The sequence below is a fragment of the Glycine soja genome, chromosome 12 (genome assembly GCF_004193775.1).
Source record: "Glycine soja cultivar W05 chromosome 12, ASM419377v2, whole genome shotgun sequence".
Lineage (NCBI taxonomy): Eukaryota > Viridiplantae > Streptophyta > Magnoliopsida > Fabales > Fabaceae > Glycine > Glycine soja.
The window spans coordinates 10,260,604-10,280,625 of NC_041013.1; the positions used below are offsets into that span (position 1 = coordinate 10,260,604).

The following is a 20,022-nucleotide window of genomic DNA, read 5'->3' on the forward strand; positions in this document are numbered from 1 at the left end:
CTGGAATGCATCGTCTAATGACCTGATCACTGCACAATTTCCACAAGTAGGGGCCATCCCAAATAAAATGCTTAGCATTACTTTTAATTTTATCTTTTTGGGCCTTAGATGATAATGGAGGAAAAACAAAAGCAACTAAATAATTGACAATGTTAGCAAACCAGGGAGTAGAAAGAGAATCAGAAATACTATACAATATATATAAATGATCATTCGGGAAATCATCCCGAATAGGTGAGTCCTCATCAGACACATGTTCGATCCGACTCAAATGATCAGCAACTAAATTTTGTGCTCCGCTCCTATCACGGATCTCCAAGTCAAACTCTTGGAGCCAGAGCATCCATCGGATCAACCTAGGCTTTGAATCGGCCTTCTGCAACAAGTACTTTAAAGCTACATGGTCAGTATAAAAAAAAATGCGAGAACCAAGCAAATAAGAACGAAATTTTTCAAGAGCAAAACCTACGGCTAGTAGCTCTTTCTCAGTAGTAGTATAATTCGCTTGGGCAGCATCTAAAGTCCTACAGCATAATATATCACCATTGGCAATTTATCAATTTTCTGAGCAAGGATAGTCCCCAATGCATAATTTGATGCATCACACATAAGCTCAAAAGGGGTTGTCCAGTCGGGTGCCTGGATGATGGGGGTGGCAGTCAATGATCTTTTGAGGCAATTAAAAGCCTCTTTGCTTTTATCATTAAAGTCAAACTCCACCTCCTTTTGCAACAAGTTGGATAGTGGAAGGGCTACTTTGCTAAAATCTCTTATAAAGCGCCTGTAGAATCCTGCATGGCCAAGAAAAGATCACACCTCTTGCACGCAAGAGGGGTAAGGCAATTGTGAAATAACAAAAATTTTTACAGGATCTACTTCAATGTCCTTATTGGAAATAATGTGGCCTAAAACTATATCTTGCTCAACCATAAAATGACATTTTTCAAAATTTAGAACAAGGTTAGTTTCAGTGCATCTATTCAAAACCTTTTCCAGACTATCCAAACAAATATCAAAAGAGGATCCATATACAGTGAAATCATCCATAAACACCTCTATGCAATTTTCTAAAAAATCACTGAAAATACTGATCATGCACTGCTGGAAGGTACCAGGGGCATTGCACAGGTTGAAAGGCATCCTCCTATAGGAAAAAGTGCCAAAGGGGCAGGTGAATGTGGTCTTTTCCTGATCCTCAGGAGCAATAGTGATTAGCATATAACCAGAAAAATCGTCAAGGAAACAGTAGTGAGATTTACTTGCCAGGCGTTCAAGCATCTGGTCAATGAATGGCAGGGGAAAATGGTCCTTTTTGGTAACCTGGTTCAGCCTCCTATAGTCGATGCAGACTCTCTAACTGTTCTGCACCCGAGTAGGAATCAGCTTCTCCTTCTCATTTTTTATCACGGTGAGGCCGGTTTTCTTCGGGACTACCTGGACGGGACTCACCCATTGGTTGTCGGAGATAGGATAAATGATTCCAGCTTGCAAAAGCTTGGTTACCTCCTTCTTCACTACATCAAGAATCATCGGGTTGAGTCTTCTTTGTGGTTGTCTTACTGGTTTAGCCCCATCCTCTAAATTTATCCGATGCATACATGTGTATGGGCTAATACTAGGAATGTCCACCAGGGTCCAGCCTATAGCCTTCTTATGCTTCTTGAGAACTGATAATAACTTCTCCTCTTGCTCATCCGCAAGGGAGGCAGATATAATTATTGGAAAACTTTTGTTATCATCCAAGTAAGCATATTTTAAATTTGATGGCAAAGGCTTCAATTCTGGTGTGGGCGGCTGGATAATGGTAGAAAAAGATGGTTTCTCAGCCTGTACCTCATAAAGAAAGTCAGAGGTATGTGTACTTCCTAAAACATGGTTAGTTCTATCTGACTTTAGAAAATCAATCTCAAGAGGTAAAACATCACCAGACATGTAATCAATATCAATTTCAGATTCACTCTCACATCAAATTCAGCCATATGATCAAGTACAAATTCAGATTCAATGCATGAAGAGTGACAGGCATGCAGATTAGAATGAAGATTAGTCATGTATTCATCAACAATATGGTCAATTATTTCAGCGTGAAATACAGAAAGATCTTCAGATGGGTGTTTCATGGCATCAAGAATATTAAAATGAACAGTTATAAAACCAAACTCCATAGATAGTGTGCCTGCATATACATCTATCTTAATTCTAGTAGTTTTCATAAAAGGTCTGCCTAGAATGATGGGAACTGATCCTTGAGAAAATCCTTCCTCCATATTCAAAATATAAAAATCAACAGGGAAAATCAGTTCACCAACTCTAACTAAGACATCCTCTATGAAACCAGCAGGATAGGCAACACTTCTATTAGCTAAATGAATTACCACATCAGTTAACTGCAAAGGACCAAGAGATAGAGAATTAAAAATAGACAGAGGCATAACACTAACAGAAGCTCCTAAATCTAGCATGGCATTGTCAAACTTATTGTTCCCTATAATACAAGGTATGTTGAATGTACCTGGATCTTTACATTTTTCAGGGATTTGGGGAACAGATTTACCAATCAATGCGGAGACATTTATGCCCATACTAATTCTTTCGCTTCCTTTAAGCTTCCGCTTATTAGTGCACAACTCCTTCAAGAATTTAGCATATCTTAGAATTTGCTTTATTGCATCCAGCAGGGGTATGTTTACCTCTACTTTCCTAAATGTTTCCAAGATCTCCTTCTCTGCCTCTTCCATTTTTTTGTTGGAAATTGCTCTTGGAGGGAATGGAATAGGGATATGTTGCTTCTCTTTAGACTCACCTGCATAGAAATTGTTAGGTAACTTACTCTTTAAATTTTTGTCATTATCTTTTTATGGAGTAGAGTGAGGTTGGGCAGGTTCATTGGCGAATGAGGAAGATGCTACTGGTTGAGGTCCTTGACACTGCTTTCCTGACCTTAATGTAATGGCACTCACATTTTTGGGATTCTGGACAGATTGAGAAGGTAATCTATCAGAATTCTGGGACGGTTATTGATTTAACTGTGTAGCCAACTATCCCATCTTATTAGTTAAGCTTTGAATGGAGGCTCTGGTCTCTTGTTGAAACTGCATGTTTTGCATAGTCATTTGTCTCACAAGTTCTTCAAGGGAAGGTTGTGGAGGGGCCTCAACTGTTTGCTATTTCTAGGGCTATTGTTGTTGTTGTTGTTGCTGGATTGGTGCAGGAACGTATGGTCTGCTTGGGCCAGCAACATTTTGAAAATAAGGTTATTGTTGTTGCTGCTGTTGTGAAGGATTTGACCATCTAAGGTTGGGATGATTCCTCCATCTGGGATGGTACCTGCTGCTGGAGAGGTCATAATTATTCTGTTGTGGCTGATTTTGCTGCTGAGGTTGAGGAGGTCTGTTGTAGATGTTTGCAGCATAAGCTTCAGGCTGTTTAATTGCTTCATATTGTTGCACAGAAGGGCAGAGGTTTGTGTGGTGGTCGGCAGAGGAGCATAAACCACAGATTTTGGCGACAGGTGCAGATATTTTATTCATGGCCAGTTGGGTTACCAGGTTAACCAAGGCATCTAGTTTACCTTCAAGCTTCTTAGTCTCACCTGATGAATTCGTGGCTACTTCATGCACTCCTCTAATGACAATAGCATCACTTCTGGCACTAAATTGCTGGGAGTTTGAAGCTATCTTCTCAATTAAATTTCTGGCTTCAGCAGGGGTCATGTCTCCAAGGGCTCCACCACTTCTATCATACTTCTCTCCATGTTGTTGAGTCCATCATAAAAATATTAGAGGAGAAGCTGCTCTGAAATCTGGTGGTGAGGGCAACTAGCACATAATTTTTTAAATCTCTCTCAGTATTCATATAGGCTTTCTCCACTGAGTTGTCTAATGCCTGAAATATCTATTCTAATGGTCGTGGTCCTGGAAACAGGGAAAATTTTTTCTAAGAATACTCTCTTGAGGTCATCCCAGCTCGTGATGGACCTTGGAGCAAGGTAATATAGCCAGTCCTTTGCCACTCCCTCTAAAGAATGAGGAAAGGCCTTCAGAAATATGTGATCCTCCTGGACATCTGGCGGTTTCATGGTGGAGTAGACAATATGGAATTCTTTCAGATGCTTGTGTGGGCCTTCACCTGCAGGGCCATGAAACTTTGGAAGCAAATGGATCAGTCCAGTTTTAAGAACATATGGGACATCCTCATCAGGGTATTGGATGCACAAGCTTTCGTAGGTGAAATCAGGTGCAGCCAATTCCCTTAGAGTCCTCTCACGGGGTGGAGGGTGTGCCATGTTCTCAGAATATTCAAAATCAGAATGCTCAAAACTATAATGCTCAAAATCACCAATAACAGAATGCTCAGGATGCTCAAAAGGTACTAAATGATGTCTAAATAATCTATGAAATGTGCTATCTATCTCAGGATGAAAGGGTTGTAAGTCATATGGATTTCCTCTACTCATACACTAAATTCGGCATGCACAATTAGTTGCCTTCTTATGCTAGTAACAATGTAGGTTTGAACTACAGCTACCATCAAATGATATCCAAATGACTTGAAATTTTGTGAGAAACCTTATAAAATGATAAGAAGATAGCACAAAAAATTTCAAATGACAATTCGAAGTCTAACTATATAAGCTAAAAATGATAAGTTAAGAAAAATAAGAGAATAATACTTGAAAAATAAAAAACTTTTTGACAGAATCACTTTTTTTGGACGATGGAGACCTCAGCCAGCCTATGGCAAGCTTCCATAACATAGGAAATTTTTTTCTACCCCAAATACATATATAGTAATTGCGATTCTGATAACCGGAGCAAAAGTTATGGCCGTTTGAAGTTTTGACAAAAATCAAATTTGCTACTTTTTTGGAACTTTCAAATCTGACCAAACTAAAGGCTCTAGCTATTTTTCCCACAAAATATAGATTAAAATAAGTTACCACAAAAAAAATCAGCCAAAAATAACAACTCTAGCTACTAAAACAAAAAATCTCAAATAATTCAGCAAGGGTGGTCGCTAAAATCCGTCGCTACATGATTTCCACTACTACTCTGTTTTGTCGCAAGCAAAAGTGGTCGCTAAATTCGTCGCAAAACACCCAAAACTGAAACAGGGGAAGCGCTTAATAGAAAAACTAAAACAGAACACACACTAAACAAAATACCAAGACACTAAACAACACTAACAATTAAACATAAAACACGAAAGAATTAAACACTAACACGACACTAGTTATTATGAACCTTTGGACACTGCTCCCCGGCAACGGCACCAAATTTGATCGAGGCAGTACCCGAATCAAATAAATATTAAAATGTAGTAACTAGGAAGTGATCCTAGGTCGTTTCCCAAGGAGCAATGATAAACCAAATGTTCATAACAGATAGTAGGAAATAGTAACAGATTTGGGGGGGGGAGGGGGTTGTTTGCTTTTGTAAATTAAACAGCGAGTAAAATTGAATTAGAAAAATATCAGAATTAAAATACGTTGCTTCCCCTTGATTCACAAGTAAGTCTCTTATCCTAGGTTGTGAGAATTTATCTTTATTTAGTTCAACCACTTAATCCAACCCTAAATTAAATTACTAAGCGAAATTCAACATAAGGCATTCATTATGTGATTAAGCATCACATACACCAATTACTCATAAATGATCATTAAGCATGAACGTAAACTAAGCGCAGAGACAATTAATCAAGCACTAAGCATGCATGAATTAATAGCAACAAATTCATAGTAATTAGTGAAGAGGAAAAAGAACTGAATAGAATTTAACAATAATAATAGAACCTCAAAGAGAACTGTGCTTGATCTTCAAGAGAAAACAACGTTGTGGACTTAGCCTTCCATTAATCAAATAGAGAATAAAATTTTATTGATAAAACTAAAAGTCTGAACTGGAATTGTAAAAAATGAAAATAAAAGAGAAAGAGAAGAGAAACTCAAACTAAAAACAAAAAATAGAAGAAAGAGAGAGAGACTAAACTAGAACCTTGGTGTTGTTATATAGTTTTCAGCCCCAAAGCTTACAAATCTGTTTTAAATCCAAGCCAATAAGTAAAATCAAATCAAATCTAGATAAGATAAGATCTAGATGAAATAATATCTAGATGAGATCAAATCTAAATAATATCTAGATAAGATAAGATCTAATTTTGTAGAATAAATTAGTCTGCCCTCTTCAAGTCCAAGCCCAATTCTGGATTCAAGCCCAATGCTTCATTAATTCTTGAAATTAGATTAAAAACATCAAATTAGCTTAATGGGCCCAAATAATAAAACTGCCTAATAAATTTGACAATTAAGACTAATCAGTATTTAAAATGGTGCAAAAAGGGTTAAGAAATAGGAGAAAATAATGACACATCAGTCTATCTTCAGATTTCCAATTCTTCTACACATTGACAGGGGCATCAATTTGATGCTTGCCCCTAAGTCAATGAGAGCCTTCCTATTATGACTCATTCCCTATGGTGCAAGGGATTGTCACGTTCCTGGGGTCTTTCAATTTCTTGGGCAGCTTCCTTTGTATCAATGCACTGCAATTGCCTCCCACCACAATGCTCTCATTATCAATGTACTTCCCCTTCTTGGTGAGGATGTCCTTCATGAATTTGGTGTAAAGCGACATCTGCTGCAAGGATTCCCCAAATAGCATGGTTATCTCCAAGAAACGCGTGAAGTAACACTCCTTATTTTTCTTTGATGGCACTAAAGGATATGAGATCTCCTTTAGAGGGGCTAGTGGCTCTTCTTCCTAGCCTCTCTGGCTATCTGGCTTTTGGTCTTAAAGGTTAAGACCTTCTTCTCTTCTTCTTTCTTTTTCTCTTCTTTCTTCTTCTCTTCTTCCTCTTTTTCTCCTTCTTTGTTTGCCCTTTCTTCCTCAGACTGGTCTCCTTCAGCTTTCTCTTCTTCTCCTTGCGCTCTCCTTTGGCTTCTAGTCAACACCACCCTTCATTCCTCCTTTGGGTTTTTTCTGTGTTAGCTCCAAAGCTACTAGTGGGTCTTTCAGCCATTTGTTTGGCTAATTGCCCCACTTATATCTCCAGGTTCTTGATGGATGACTTTGTGCTCCTATAGTTGGACATGGATATCTGCATGAATTAATTCAGCGTCTCCTCAAGCTTAATGGTCTTCTTATAAAGGTCAATCCCTTGGTTGGAATTCTGTCCAAGTTGACTTCTTTTCTCCTTGTTAAACTGGTTCCCCGAATGATTCCTCCAGCTTGAGCCTTGTGTGAAATTCCTCCCTTGGTTGAATCTCGATGGTCCTCCTTGGTTGTAGCCTTAGAATCCATGGCAATTCTGAGCTCCCATGTAGTTCGCCTCCCTGGAAGAATCTTCTTGGGCTATGTATTGTCCAGGCTCATGTGCTCCACCGCAGATGTTGCATCCCCCTATTTGCATGATCGAGGAGTGAAAGGGACTTACCACTTGTAGTTGTTAAGGAAGCTTGTTGAGGGTCTCCGTCAGGGCCTCTATCTGTCAGGCCAAGAGCTTGTTTTAGGTTAGCATTGCATCTTGGGTTGTGAGTTCCAGAAGGCTTTTCTTTGTTGGCGTGGATGTTCAATCACAAAGGATGGCGTGATCACTGGCCGTCATGTTTTCTATCAGCTCCATTGCCTCCTCTGGTTTCTTCAACTTAATTTTTCCCCCTACGGATATGTCAAGGAGTTGCTTTGACTGTGGTCGCAGGCTATCTATGAAGATGTTTAATTGCTCAGGCTCGTTGTACCCATATGTAGGCGTCTTTCTGAGCCTCGCTGAGTGATTCATCAGGAAATTGATGGAATGAGGATATTTCCATCTTCCCCTCGGCAGTCTTTGACTCTGGGAAGTATTTCTTCAAGAACTTTTTGACAACTTCCTCCTAAGTCTGCAAGCTATTGCCTTTAAAGGAGTGTAGCCACCTTTTAGCTTCCCATGCCAAAGCAAAAGAAAAAAGATTGAGGCATATGGCATTCTCGGGAACACCAACTATCTTTACCATGTTACATATTTCTATGTAGGTGGTGAGATGGGCGTAAGGATCCTTATTCGGTAGACCGTGGAAGAGGTTTCCTTGTATCAACTGGTTGAGAGAGTGGGGATAAGATATGTTGGCCACTTGAACCTCCAGCCTTGCAATACTAGTGAAGAATTGTGAGGTAGTTGTACTAGAGTAGTCCTCTAGTGTCACTCGCCGTGCATTCTCCTCTTCCATTTGATATTAGCTTTATGGAAAGGGTGGAGGTGAGGGTTGATTGCTCCCTTGTATTTCTTGCACTCTTCTTCTTATTGTGGTGTTGTTATGCCTGCAAGTGACTTCAATTTTCGGATTTAGTGGAGCTAAATCTTTGGTTGCAATTCTATCTCGCATGCACAAGAACAAGCACTACCGTGCAAATTATAGAAGAAAAAGAATGGAGAAAAAAAATAATGAATAAAATTAAAATTGTTAAATAAAGAATAAAGAATAAGAATTAATGCTCACAAATTGAAAATGTATGGCAACCAAGTACGAAGAACAAAGTCCCCGACAACGGCACCAAAAATTTGTTAACGGTTTGGCAAGTGTATCAAATATCCAAGTAGTAAAGACTCAGAAGTCTGAGTGTTAATTTCCACAGGGACTTTGTTTTGTACTTGCGTTGAATAATTTCCAATTTATAAGAGGAAAAGATAAAAAGAGGTAAAAGATGAGTAAAAAGAATAGTAACTAAATAGATATTAGTTGACAAAGGAAATAATAGAAGACAAAAGAATTAATAGGAAATTCAATGAGATGAGAATGTTAGGACCTAACATGTCTTATTTGCCTAAGATGTATTATTTTTTATTTTTCTCTATCAATCAGGTGTATTTATCCTACCCACATCTATTAGAATACTTGACCCTTATGTCTCACGATGGCAAGTCTATTTTATCCATTTATCTCCCAAATATCTTTGCAAAGATTCAATAGATAAAATGTATGAAGTTCTAATTCTAGATGTTTGCTTTGATGCATGGGCATAATGCAATCACTCTATGTCTCGCAATGATTTTATTAAGATACTCCTTCCTTTTAGTTCCATTAGAAATTACCCTCTGTCAAGCAATTAATTCCTAAAACTGATGCATGCAAAACCTTCCTTCTTTTCCTATTAAGAGTTACCCTCTGTCAAGCACCTAACCCCCAAAATGATGCAAGGATGAATGATGCATGAAATTAAAAGTAAGAAAGGATAATAGGAAAGAAAACACATGTTGCATTGATAAATATGAAGTGTACAATACATCTTTTGGCTTTTTAGGCCTTTGAAATCCTAACTAAGGGTTTAGCCTCTCATGGCCATAAGGGATATTACACTAGAAAAGGGGTGTATCAACTAATAGAGGAGAAGGGATTGAAAAAGGGAATAAAAAATGATGAAAGAGAAAAAAGAATTCCCTAATAGAGAGTTCTTAGACTTTAGGTGTATATTAGAGTACTGTGAGACTCGATGTATTTTTTCCTTGACTTTGTAACAGCCGTAACTTTAATAAGTAAATAAGAAAATAATAAATTAATACATAAATAAATAAGAAAAAATAAAATAAAAATTATTAGGTCATAAATTCCCACTATATAAGCCAAATGTTAACCTAGAGCAGCTTTTTGGAAAACACATTTTGTTCCTTTCTTCTTTTCTGACGCACAAGAACCCTAACAGAGCAATTAGAGGAGGAGCTCTAGAGAGCACCAGAGACGCCACCATTGCTAACAGAGAACATTTAAGCGACTACCTCGAGGTAAGGGATGAGTTACTCACGCTTGGGGATTAGAATGAACATGTGTAGGGATCCCTAGAGGATCAATTTTTGGGTTATTTTGGGGTGTTTATGAATTTAATTATGTTTTCATGTTTAATCGCGGATTGAGTGTGTTTGATGAACCAATTGGTGTTCTGTTGCGAGTTTGTTGTAGGATTGATGTGTTTCTCTGTTAGGTGTGTACCTTAGGAATTAGAATTCTTTATAATTAACATAAAAATTGTGTGGTGGTGATTTTGTTTATACCAGATATGTTGGCCTTTCAATCTTGTTCCTGTGCTAATGTATATTGTGTCCAGATAATTATTTTTACACCGCAGTGTATACGTGTACATATATATTGATACTGTTTTTTTTACAAACTGTATATTTTATTTCACGTGGGTGATTTCTTGTCATGAAATTCATAGGTGTAGGGATTGTTGGATAATTGAATTGGCTAAAATCATTTAAAGAAATTAACTAAAGTTGTATTCACATTGTAATTAGGCATTTTCTTGATGTTGGCAACTTAGTTGAAATATATTTAAAATATAGGTATACATGTTGTTCATAGAAATCAATATGAGTATATATTTTATTGTTATATATAATTTGTATTTACTTAATAATATATTTGATATTATTGTGATTACTTTATATTAATATATATTTAATACTTTTTATATGTTATATGTGATATGTATGTTTACGTTTACGTTAATATATATATTTTGTTATATATTTTGAATATAATATACTTATATATATATTTTACGTGTATTTTATAGTTACTTGTTTATAAGCCTTGAAGTTAAATATTGTATGTTATTATTATTATGATACATTGTTATCTAATTGTTGAGTATATTTTGTAATTAGTTAGAGTGTGAAATGTTAAACTGTAAACATGAAACATGGTTGTGAATGAGTGTGTGATTGATATTTGTAGAGATATTACTTGTCATGTGAGTTATGAGTTATACAGTAACCCGACCAGTGTGTACCTTGAGAGAACTTTTATGCGCAGTGTTAAAGAAAATTGTAGGATTCCTAGTTAGGATCCTGAAGGGTTAAACTATAGCGCAATTTGTTAAATATGTTTGAAATATAAGAGTAAGGTCGTGGGTATTATATAACTCATAAATAGTGTCTGCGTGCAAATAAAAAAATAATATTTTAGGGGTTGGACCTGAATCAGGAAGGTGAGGCCCAAACGGATTCTTCGGAGTCTAGACCTTGGGGGTAAAGATACTCGGTTTGAGTGCTCCTTTAAGCCCATGTTGATCCCATGTGGTTGGGGCATTCTCGCAAAACAAAGTAACCCTGACTGGTCACCTTATGATGTTACTTAGTGAGAGTGACCGAGTATACCCATTGTGTGGTGTGCTTTGTCATGTACTCCTAAGCGCCCCAGTGTTGTTTTTCACTGACATGGTACCACATTGCATATAGGCTTGAGTCTTAGTATAATTGTTGCATAACGCTTGTGTTTGAATTTCATTGAGTTAACAATTGTGGTTGATGTTATTTTATGGAGTGTGTAAACTTGAATGGGTGTGAATAATGTGTGCGATTTTGTGCAGTAATGCTATTTATATAAATTCAGCTTTAAGTATTATATGTTTCACATGCTCTAATGTTTTATTATATACGAATGTGATAACTCACTCCCGGTGTGTGTTTGTGTTTGGGCTGATTGCCACTTTGTTTCAGGTGAGCCTTCATATGATGAGTCACATGCTAGAGATGGAGAGACTTAGTCTGTGATAGGGATTATGATTTACTGAATGATATAATTGTGTTATACTTTTCTACTTTAGATTTTTTTTTATTTATTTAGAGTGGACGGCCTTGTTTTGAGCCGGGATAATCTTATCTTTTATTAAAAAAAGTAATATTCTATTACGTTTTCACTAAGTGGATGTGAACCTTTATCCTTTTGAATTGATTAAATTAAATGTGTTTAAAAAGAAAAATTATTAATTAATTTTGCATGTTTTTTTCCTTCTTTTATTATTATGTGTTTATAATCTTTTAATTAAATTTTGTATGATTTATTTGATTAGTTAGTTATAATTGTAAGGGTAGAGGGTGTCACAGACTTGACTCTCTTTTTATAGTTGCTGGAATGGATTAGGGTCAGCATACTCGCGCTTTGCTTGCTTAGCGCCAGTGCTGTATTCGCACTTATCGAGTGCTGCTCGCTTAGCATGAGTGCCTGTATTCGTGTTTAGCGGGCCTCTTCCTCGCTTAGCGCCAGTGCTTGTTTTCGCGCTGAAAGCGCCCTACGCGCTGAGCGCGTCTGGGGCTAGACTTTTTTTCAACTTTTTGTTTATTTTCTTCATCTTTTAAGCTTTTAATCCCTCCTTTTTTATATCTGTAAGTCATGAATAAAAAAATCAATTCTTAATAATTAAACATAAATAACTACTTAAATAATCATTTTTAAAGATATTTTTATTATAAAAAAAAACTCATATTTAATAACTATCGGTTAAGGCCAATAGATTTGAAGCGTGATATCCGTGATGTGTTTAACTCAAGGGAATGTCTTGTCCTTGTAAATGATAACAGTTTGTGGGATATTGTCAATGTCAACATTTCTTCAGTATTTGTTACTTAAATTCAAAGTCGATCTGCATTGATTTACCTTGTGCTGAATGGCCCCCTATTAATCTATAAAGTACCCAGATATAGGGTTAGACCCTATATTCGTGCTTTTGTAAGTATTAATTATTCGATACCCTTTGCGATAACTCTTTTATTATAAATACTCCATCAATATTCATAATATCTATCATACATACGTTATTCTCTCTTTAATTTTCTTATGTCATTAGGTATTAAATAGCATACGGGTATTCATTGATCATTTTCCATGCAGTAATACATGTCCACTAATGAACAAGGAAAATGATTGAACACTAGACATTAATCTAATTAACACCTAGAGAGATGAAGAGAAAGAAAATTATAGATATATATCAGATTATATAATGTGATAAAAGAGAGAGAAAATAATACCGCCAATATAATGTACGATATGCAAAGATGTGCACCATATCACTCAAGGAACAAACACAGAACTACTTTGAAGAACAATTAAACTTACGCCACACTTAATTCAGCTTAAAACAAGACTACAAGGACAAAACAGAATGACATGGCCGTCCACGGTGATCACCATATACACCAATGTGCACATGGAGCATACTTATTTATAAGTTATGCCTAGAAAACAGAAAAAAAAAAAAAAAAAGAGACAAACTTAAGCAGAACCACCTTATGAACTACCATGTATTACAATCATGCATGCATGAGTTAACTCATGGAGCAGCTGGTGCTGGAACACTTCCACCACTGCCAGGAATGGGAACCTCATAACCAGGATTTGGCACAAAAGTGTCATCACCACTGCCAGGATTTGGGAACCTCATCCTCCATTTCCATAGCCACCAGGAAATGGATTTTGAGGTGTGAGGTAAAATTTAGGTAGAAATCCTACAGGTCCAAGGAGGAGGATATTGGAAGTGAGAACAAGTGCAAGGAAAAAGGAAGCTTTGGAAGCCATTTTTCAGATAAGAAAAATGCTGAAACTTGAAAGCAATTAAGGGGGGAATTGAATGACTCAGGTGTGTGTTTAATTTGGTTTTTCACTTTTGTCTGTGTTGAAGACTTAAGGGAGGGAGATGCATTATTTATACGATTCCTTTGTTCTACAGTGTGGAGTGAACTTTGGCGGTGAGTAAAGTGTACTTCATGAGCAAGGGTAATGTGAATGAGATGCATAGAGATTGGGATCACTTGGTAGTTGAACATTTTTTTTGTACTTGGTTTTATTACTTACTATTTGTGGAAGAGGGTCACCAGTGTTATAGCGGCCACTAAATGGAGCTTTCACATGGGCTGATTTATGCACCGTAATATGTAGAAAACTTGGAATTGGTTTTACCTTTCATTTTTTATGCTAGACACTGGTTAACTTTCCCTGGATTCATCGTTAAATTTAATTTATCTATTTTAGAAATAGATATCATAAATTTTAATTTTATTTAAATTAATTCCTAAATTTTACCTCTTTTACACATAAACACCCAAATTTCAATTTCATCTCAATTATTTCTTAAAATTTATCTCTTTCATAAATAATCTCTTATATTGAATTGAATTTTTTTTACAATCAATATTAAATTGAAATTAAATCACTTGACAAAATAAATCTCAACATGTTTGGAGGAGCAACATGAAGATGATGTAAAGACGATTAATATTTCACTTTAAAGTAGAGCAACTTTAATTTGTATTACTTATGTTTTTTTCACTTTTTTTATGTGATTTTTTGTTGTCCAGTGGACAACCAAGCACATGCTATATATCAAGGTAATAAATTTTCAATTATGATTAGTGAACAAGTCGCCCGAAATACTTATAAAAACTGTTTTTTATTTATTTTTTATTCATTTACCTCTCAATACTGCTATTAATGTAACAATATACTCCAATTTTAATTTATCTTTTACATTTCAACTATTACATATATAACATACGTGCATACTCTAATTTTAATTATTTAGAATAGTACAACTACGTTATATATTTTTTATAGGAAACTACTACTTATATATTAGAAATAAGAAATGTTGACTTCTGCTAGTTATTATAATAATTATCTGACACAACTCCAAAATTCTATATCAGTCATGATGTAATGTAAGCAAAATATGCAGGAACAGCTTTTCTGCACAGGAAAAAGTGTAAATTTTCATCATTGGAGTTGCATAGACCACATCACAAATAATGCATGGCAGAATCTGAATAAGGTGAGTTGAAGTTCAAGAAGACAGGTCGCGCTCATGTTCTCAACTCTGACTGTCGGAATTTATACCAGTCGAAATGCTTGCATTATAAGCGTACGTGCACAATTTTAAATATACAAACTAAAATAAACTCTTCGGATCATCATTTTATTAAACATACATTAACCCCAAAATTATGAAAACACTACAGTCATTTTTAAGAATTATAAATGTTAATAGTAACAAAGTGATACTCTCTTTAATTATTTTTTTATAAGAATGTTTTAATCCTTTTTGTAAGAAACAAACCAAAGTGGTACTTGATAAAAACTAATTAGTTAAAAATCAAGAAGAGATGTTTATGAATTAGGAAATACTCAAACTTAAAAATAAAAAAAATCAATCATATGGGTAAACGTTACTTTTACGTTAATCTCCTCCCAGTTACTTGTAAATGTAAATCATGAATCATGACTATAAGCAGCTTTTTGGGCCAATCATCATTGGTCATGGTTCAGTGTATGAGCCTTTCAATCATAACTTTCAAGTGTTGCCTCAATAATTAATGGACAATCATAACTCTCCAAGGTTACCCCAGTTATCATTAGCTGGCAACACCAAAGGTCACAGCTTGAATCGTGTCAAGTATGATACATTTCAACCAAGATTAGCTGGAATATCTTAGACTTGGAGCAAGAATATATATCTCAATGAAAGTCTAACGTTATTAACGCCTTGCATCATGCTGAAATCAATTACTTTTTGTGATTGTTTAAGCTTAAACTATCTCCAATGAGGATTGTATATGAAATTCTTAAATTTAAGAACCAATTCTGATACAATTTCCCGATTAAGCAATTGATTTGATAGTTCAAACATTCTTACTGCATGTTTGGTTCTCCGTCCAAATTGTTGTCACAGAAATTTCAGGATAAATCCAACAGTCGAATGCAAAATGAAGTATCCTAATCAGTTGACAAAATTGCATTTGGCCTTACCAATATTTAGCCAAACATGATCTTAAAAACTGTTTGACAATTGTAGAATTCATTTTAAAGATTGTAGGGCTTACCAAAAATAAGTTAGCAACTCCAGCAGTTACACCATCGAAGATGCATAGTTTTATACAAGTAATTAGCCAACCAAAGAGCATCAAAATGATACCCCTTGCAGAAAACTTTTCTTTCTTGAATTCATTGTTGTGCCAAGTATTACAATAAACGGTCCTCATGAAATCAACAAATTCAAGAGTTTGGCCCTTCTTCGGAAAATCTAGGAAGTTGGACTAGTGAGTTTACACGAGTGACCCCTTCCAAACCTGACCAGTTTTGATCATCAGCTGATGATGTTGCATCTTCAACAACATCAACAGATAGTGCTCCATTTGTCTCATTTTCTTCTGAGGATCTCACAGTGAAGTTCCTTTGCAATGATGGCTCAGACTTTTGTCCATCATCTGACTCAATGGGGTTACCCGAATGGTTGCTCTGGATGGTTGCAGAAGAAAAGCCTTGTTCCTCATAATCAGATTCTGAGTCCATTTTCCCATCCAAAAATAAGCATACTACAGCACAGTCATCCATCTTTGATGTAGGGTATTTGAGTTTCCACTCCCTAGCAGCAGAATCTACCAGAATTCTTGCCGCTGATGATCGCGTTGGCGCTGATGATACTATCTCAACCACCTCCTCGTTGCTTAAAACATCCCATACCTGCACAAAACTTCAAGACAATTAGTTACCCTTCTGGAGAAAATGGAAGCTTGACAATCAATAATATGGTGCTCTAAGAATCTTATTCAGTAATGAAATATAAACAGTTTTATCGGGTGTCGAAGGAAGTACCATGCTATGGTTGGTGTGATGAACTGTTTTGAGGAGAAAATCAAGCAGTTGTTTCAGATTTAACTTAGGCAATGAATATTTTTATCCTGACCAAAATTGGCTGGGTAACAGAAAATTCTTTGCCATATGTTGCACATTGCAAAATATCTAGTGTTCTTATTTGAAGGCTAGTTAAAGTGCCACTGTTAGAAGTCTAAAGACTTAAGTTCTGATGCCTTTCAGACAGACCTAAACATGACAGAATTATGCAATTCAAAAAGGGTGGCAAAAAAACATCAGTCATGTACTAATTTAAATGTGTATTTTGCAAACCAAAGAGTTGCTGGCTTATTTCAACTTGTGCAAAATCAGATAAGAGCATGTAAGTCTTCTCAGATTGCCAAACCTGGGAAAGACATGTTCTTATTTGAAGGCTAGTTAAAGTGACACTGTTAGAAGTCTAAAGACTTCTGTTAGGCTCTTGCACTATAATGGGTAAATTTACACTGAAAATTACCATAATGGATAGATTTTAAAAAAATTAGGAAAATGGTAAATTGCCTTCTTGCACCATAATGGGAAAATTTACACTGAAAATTAGCATAATGGGTAGATTTTAAAAAAAATTACAAAGATGGATAAATTGTGTTCTTGCACCATAATGGGTAAATTTACACCAAAAATTACCATAATGGATAGATTTTTAAAAAATTATAAAAATGGATAAATTATACTTTTAAGTACAATTTCACTTTAAAGAAAAAGAAATGGTATTTCAAAGTATAATTTTAATTTTCTAAAAAATTTTACACTGAAACCTATACTATTATACGATTTCAGTTTTTTTTTTTTAAATTTAATGTTGAAATCGTATTCCAACTCACGATTTCAACATGTTTATTTTTTATTATTAAAAATAATTGAAATCGTATTTTATCACACGATTTCAGTTCTTACTGGAAAAAAATTAAATAAATTAAAAGTAAAATCATATTTTAATATACAATTATATTAAAGTACAATTTATCCATTTTGGTAATTTTTTTAAAAAATACTCGTTACGGCATATTTTTTAAATATACCCATTTACGTAATTAATCCCCTCTGTTGCCTTTCAGACACAGACCTAAACATGACAGAATTATGCAATTCGAAAAGCATGGCAAAAAACATCAGTCATATACTAATTTAAATGTGTATTTTGCAAACCAAACAGTGGCTAGCCTATTTTCAACTCGTGCAAAATCAGATATGAGCATGTAAGTCTTGTCATATAGCCAAACCTAGCAAAGACATGTTTCTCAAGATTCCACATGTCATCCATATGAGTGAAGCTCTCAAGATTCCACTCAATCAAATTAAAGAATAAATAAATAAACAGCAGAATGGAAAAAAGCAGGGAGATAGAATTTAGAACAGCAAAATGCAATCAGTTGGCACATTTGACTAGTCATTTGTTTCTTCATATTGAAGAAATACCATTGTGTAAATTTTACATCTAAAATGCTCAAAGGCTAGGTAATCCAACTGTTACGCTGCTAATTGACAAACCATGTCAAGATTGCTAAAAATTCTGTTCTACTCAATAGTTGGTTTCAAAGCCACGTCACAGTTGCCTCCATATAACCATATGGTTAATCATATGCCATAATTTATTACTAATTATTACTATTTACTAATTTGAACTTTTGCCTACACTGATCACTTTTTTTTTTTTCTATCACAGCTTGACCTGGTGTGATGAGTTCTTCATGGCAATCACAACTCTCTACTAACCAACACAAACTAACTTCAAAATTGCAAAGTAAAATTTGATCAAACAAATAAAGAAATGGAAATGTGATTGAAAATTCTTACCCCATCTGAGGCAAGAATAATGAACTGATCTCTGTCCGTAAGCTGCCGGTGAGAAAATTCAGGTATAGAAATCACACCATACTCCTTCAAGCAGAAATCTCCAAATGCTCTAGCCATGGCTAATCCTGGTGCATCATCAAAGGGCAACCACACCCTAGGCACTTCAGGCTCATCTTGCAAAGCAAATACCCTACCTTTGCACTTCTTAATTCTCTCTGCTTCCCCTATAAGAATTTCCAACCAATTTTGAATCAAGTTAAATCTAGACAAAAGCATATATTCAGCGGAGAGGATAAATGATGATGGCATATTAGTATGACACACTTGGCAAATCAGGCTTCAAATCAACAGTCAACTGAATAGCCACAATGGAGTCATTGCTATCCTTGGATCCCATGATTGCTCGAGAATCCCCGATATAGCCCATGAACAGATTCGAACCCTGGTAAGATTAGAAATTAAGAAAACTGAAAAAGAATGGGAAACAAACATAAGTGTAGATGTTGTTCTTTTATTTAACTACCTGCTTCACTATAGTCACAGCAGTGCTCCCACTACAGAAGCAATCCAGATTCGGATGAGACCTGAGCTCTTTGTCCATAGCCTTGTATGCCTTCATGAAAGCTTCCCTCCATGTCGAGTTCAGTTTATCCTCCGCAGAGCAATCCTTCTCAGAGTCTCCACTATCAGGTTTTACATTCCCTTTGAAGCAAGTTTTACCTGACCCATTTCGCTTCGATTCATTAGAATGCAAAGATGAAATTAGCTTAATTGGCAAGGCATCCCTCACTTTGCGCGCAACTAGATGACCATGTGGACCATGGCCATCAAAGACACCACAAAAGATAGTATCTTCAGACATGAAATCCTGCACAAACACAGATCCAGAATAGAATGTCAATGTCTATAATTAACCGAGTCTCTTCAATCAGAGAGTAATGCATCATCCTCAATAAATGCATGTTTGGTTTAGCTTAAACAATTGCTTATTTTTCGTAGTTTCCCAGAAGAGTCTTTGAAACAAAAACATCTACTTCTCCAAAATTAATCTCAGCTTAACATGAAACAAGATGAAGATTCTTACCTCCCACACAATCATTGCATCCTGATTAATACCCTTGCGGCCCTGCTGTGTAAATATGCATGAACTGCGGCTCTTTCCATTGGTGAAAATTCTGTTAGGTAAGGATGGTAAATGGTGGAGAGAAATAACATGATCAGAGAATGTTCTCCTTGTTCTCTTTTGCCCACAGCATCCAGTTTCTAAGCAAGATGGAGAGACCATGTCTCCATTGCTCTTGCTGCTACAAGTACTCCTACTGCTTGTTGAGACACAACAACCCATTTTCTCAGCTACAGAATGCAGACATCTGATGAGTATAAGGCCATGTTGCTCCTTTTTATGCCGTGGATCTCACATAAATTGCTGAGATAGCAAGTCTGGTCGACTAAGCACACAATCCTTGATTCCAGATATACTTTCAGCTCAAAAAATATAAGCCACTTTACAACTCAGAAAAATGGGGGCTTTCCTTAGCAGTCAAATTCAAAATATTATGCTATGATGAAACCAGCTGAAACACACGAAAACAACTGGCTATAATAAATTAATATAGGGTCTCGAAAAATCTAGCCATTGTGACAAATAAAAGGGGGAAATAAAGGCTCAGCAAAACAAGTTATTATATGAATTAAAAAAAACACCACAGCATGTGAATAAGGAATAGAATATACTAAAAATCTGTCCCAACATTGACAGCATCAAAATGAAGACTTTGAAATAATTTAGT

General features: G+C 35.7%; 1 protein-coding gene, 1 non-coding gene and 1 pseudogene across 2 annotated transcripts; 1 reads left to right on the forward strand and 2 right to left on the reverse strand.

Annotated features, from left to right (window-relative positions):
* Window positions 1-3,800: 3,800 nt before the first annotated feature.
* On the forward strand, window positions 3,801-3,907 carry LOC114380649. Its single transcript, XR_003659823.1, has one exon. It is a non-coding gene; the product is annotated as a small nucleolar RNA R71 (small nucleolar RNA).
* Window positions 3,908-12,793: 8,886 nt separating this feature from the next.
* LOC114378304 lies at window positions 12,794-13,437 on the reverse strand (annotated as a pseudogene).
* Window positions 13,438-15,796: 2,359 nt separating this feature from the next.
* LOC114379940 (probable protein phosphatase 2C 52) lies at window positions 15,797-19,577 on the reverse strand. Its single transcript, XM_028338782.1, has 5 exons — window positions 19,317-19,577; window positions 18,756-19,100; window positions 18,557-18,674; window positions 18,233-18,456; window positions 15,797-16,264 (listed from the first exon to the last, which is right to left on the reverse strand). Exons 1-5 carry the CDS (start codon window positions 19,575-19,577, stop codon window positions 15,797-15,799), a joined length of 1,416 nt encoding a protein of 471 aa, XP_028194583.1.
* Between the last annotated feature and the right edge of the window lie 445 nt (window positions 19,578-20,022).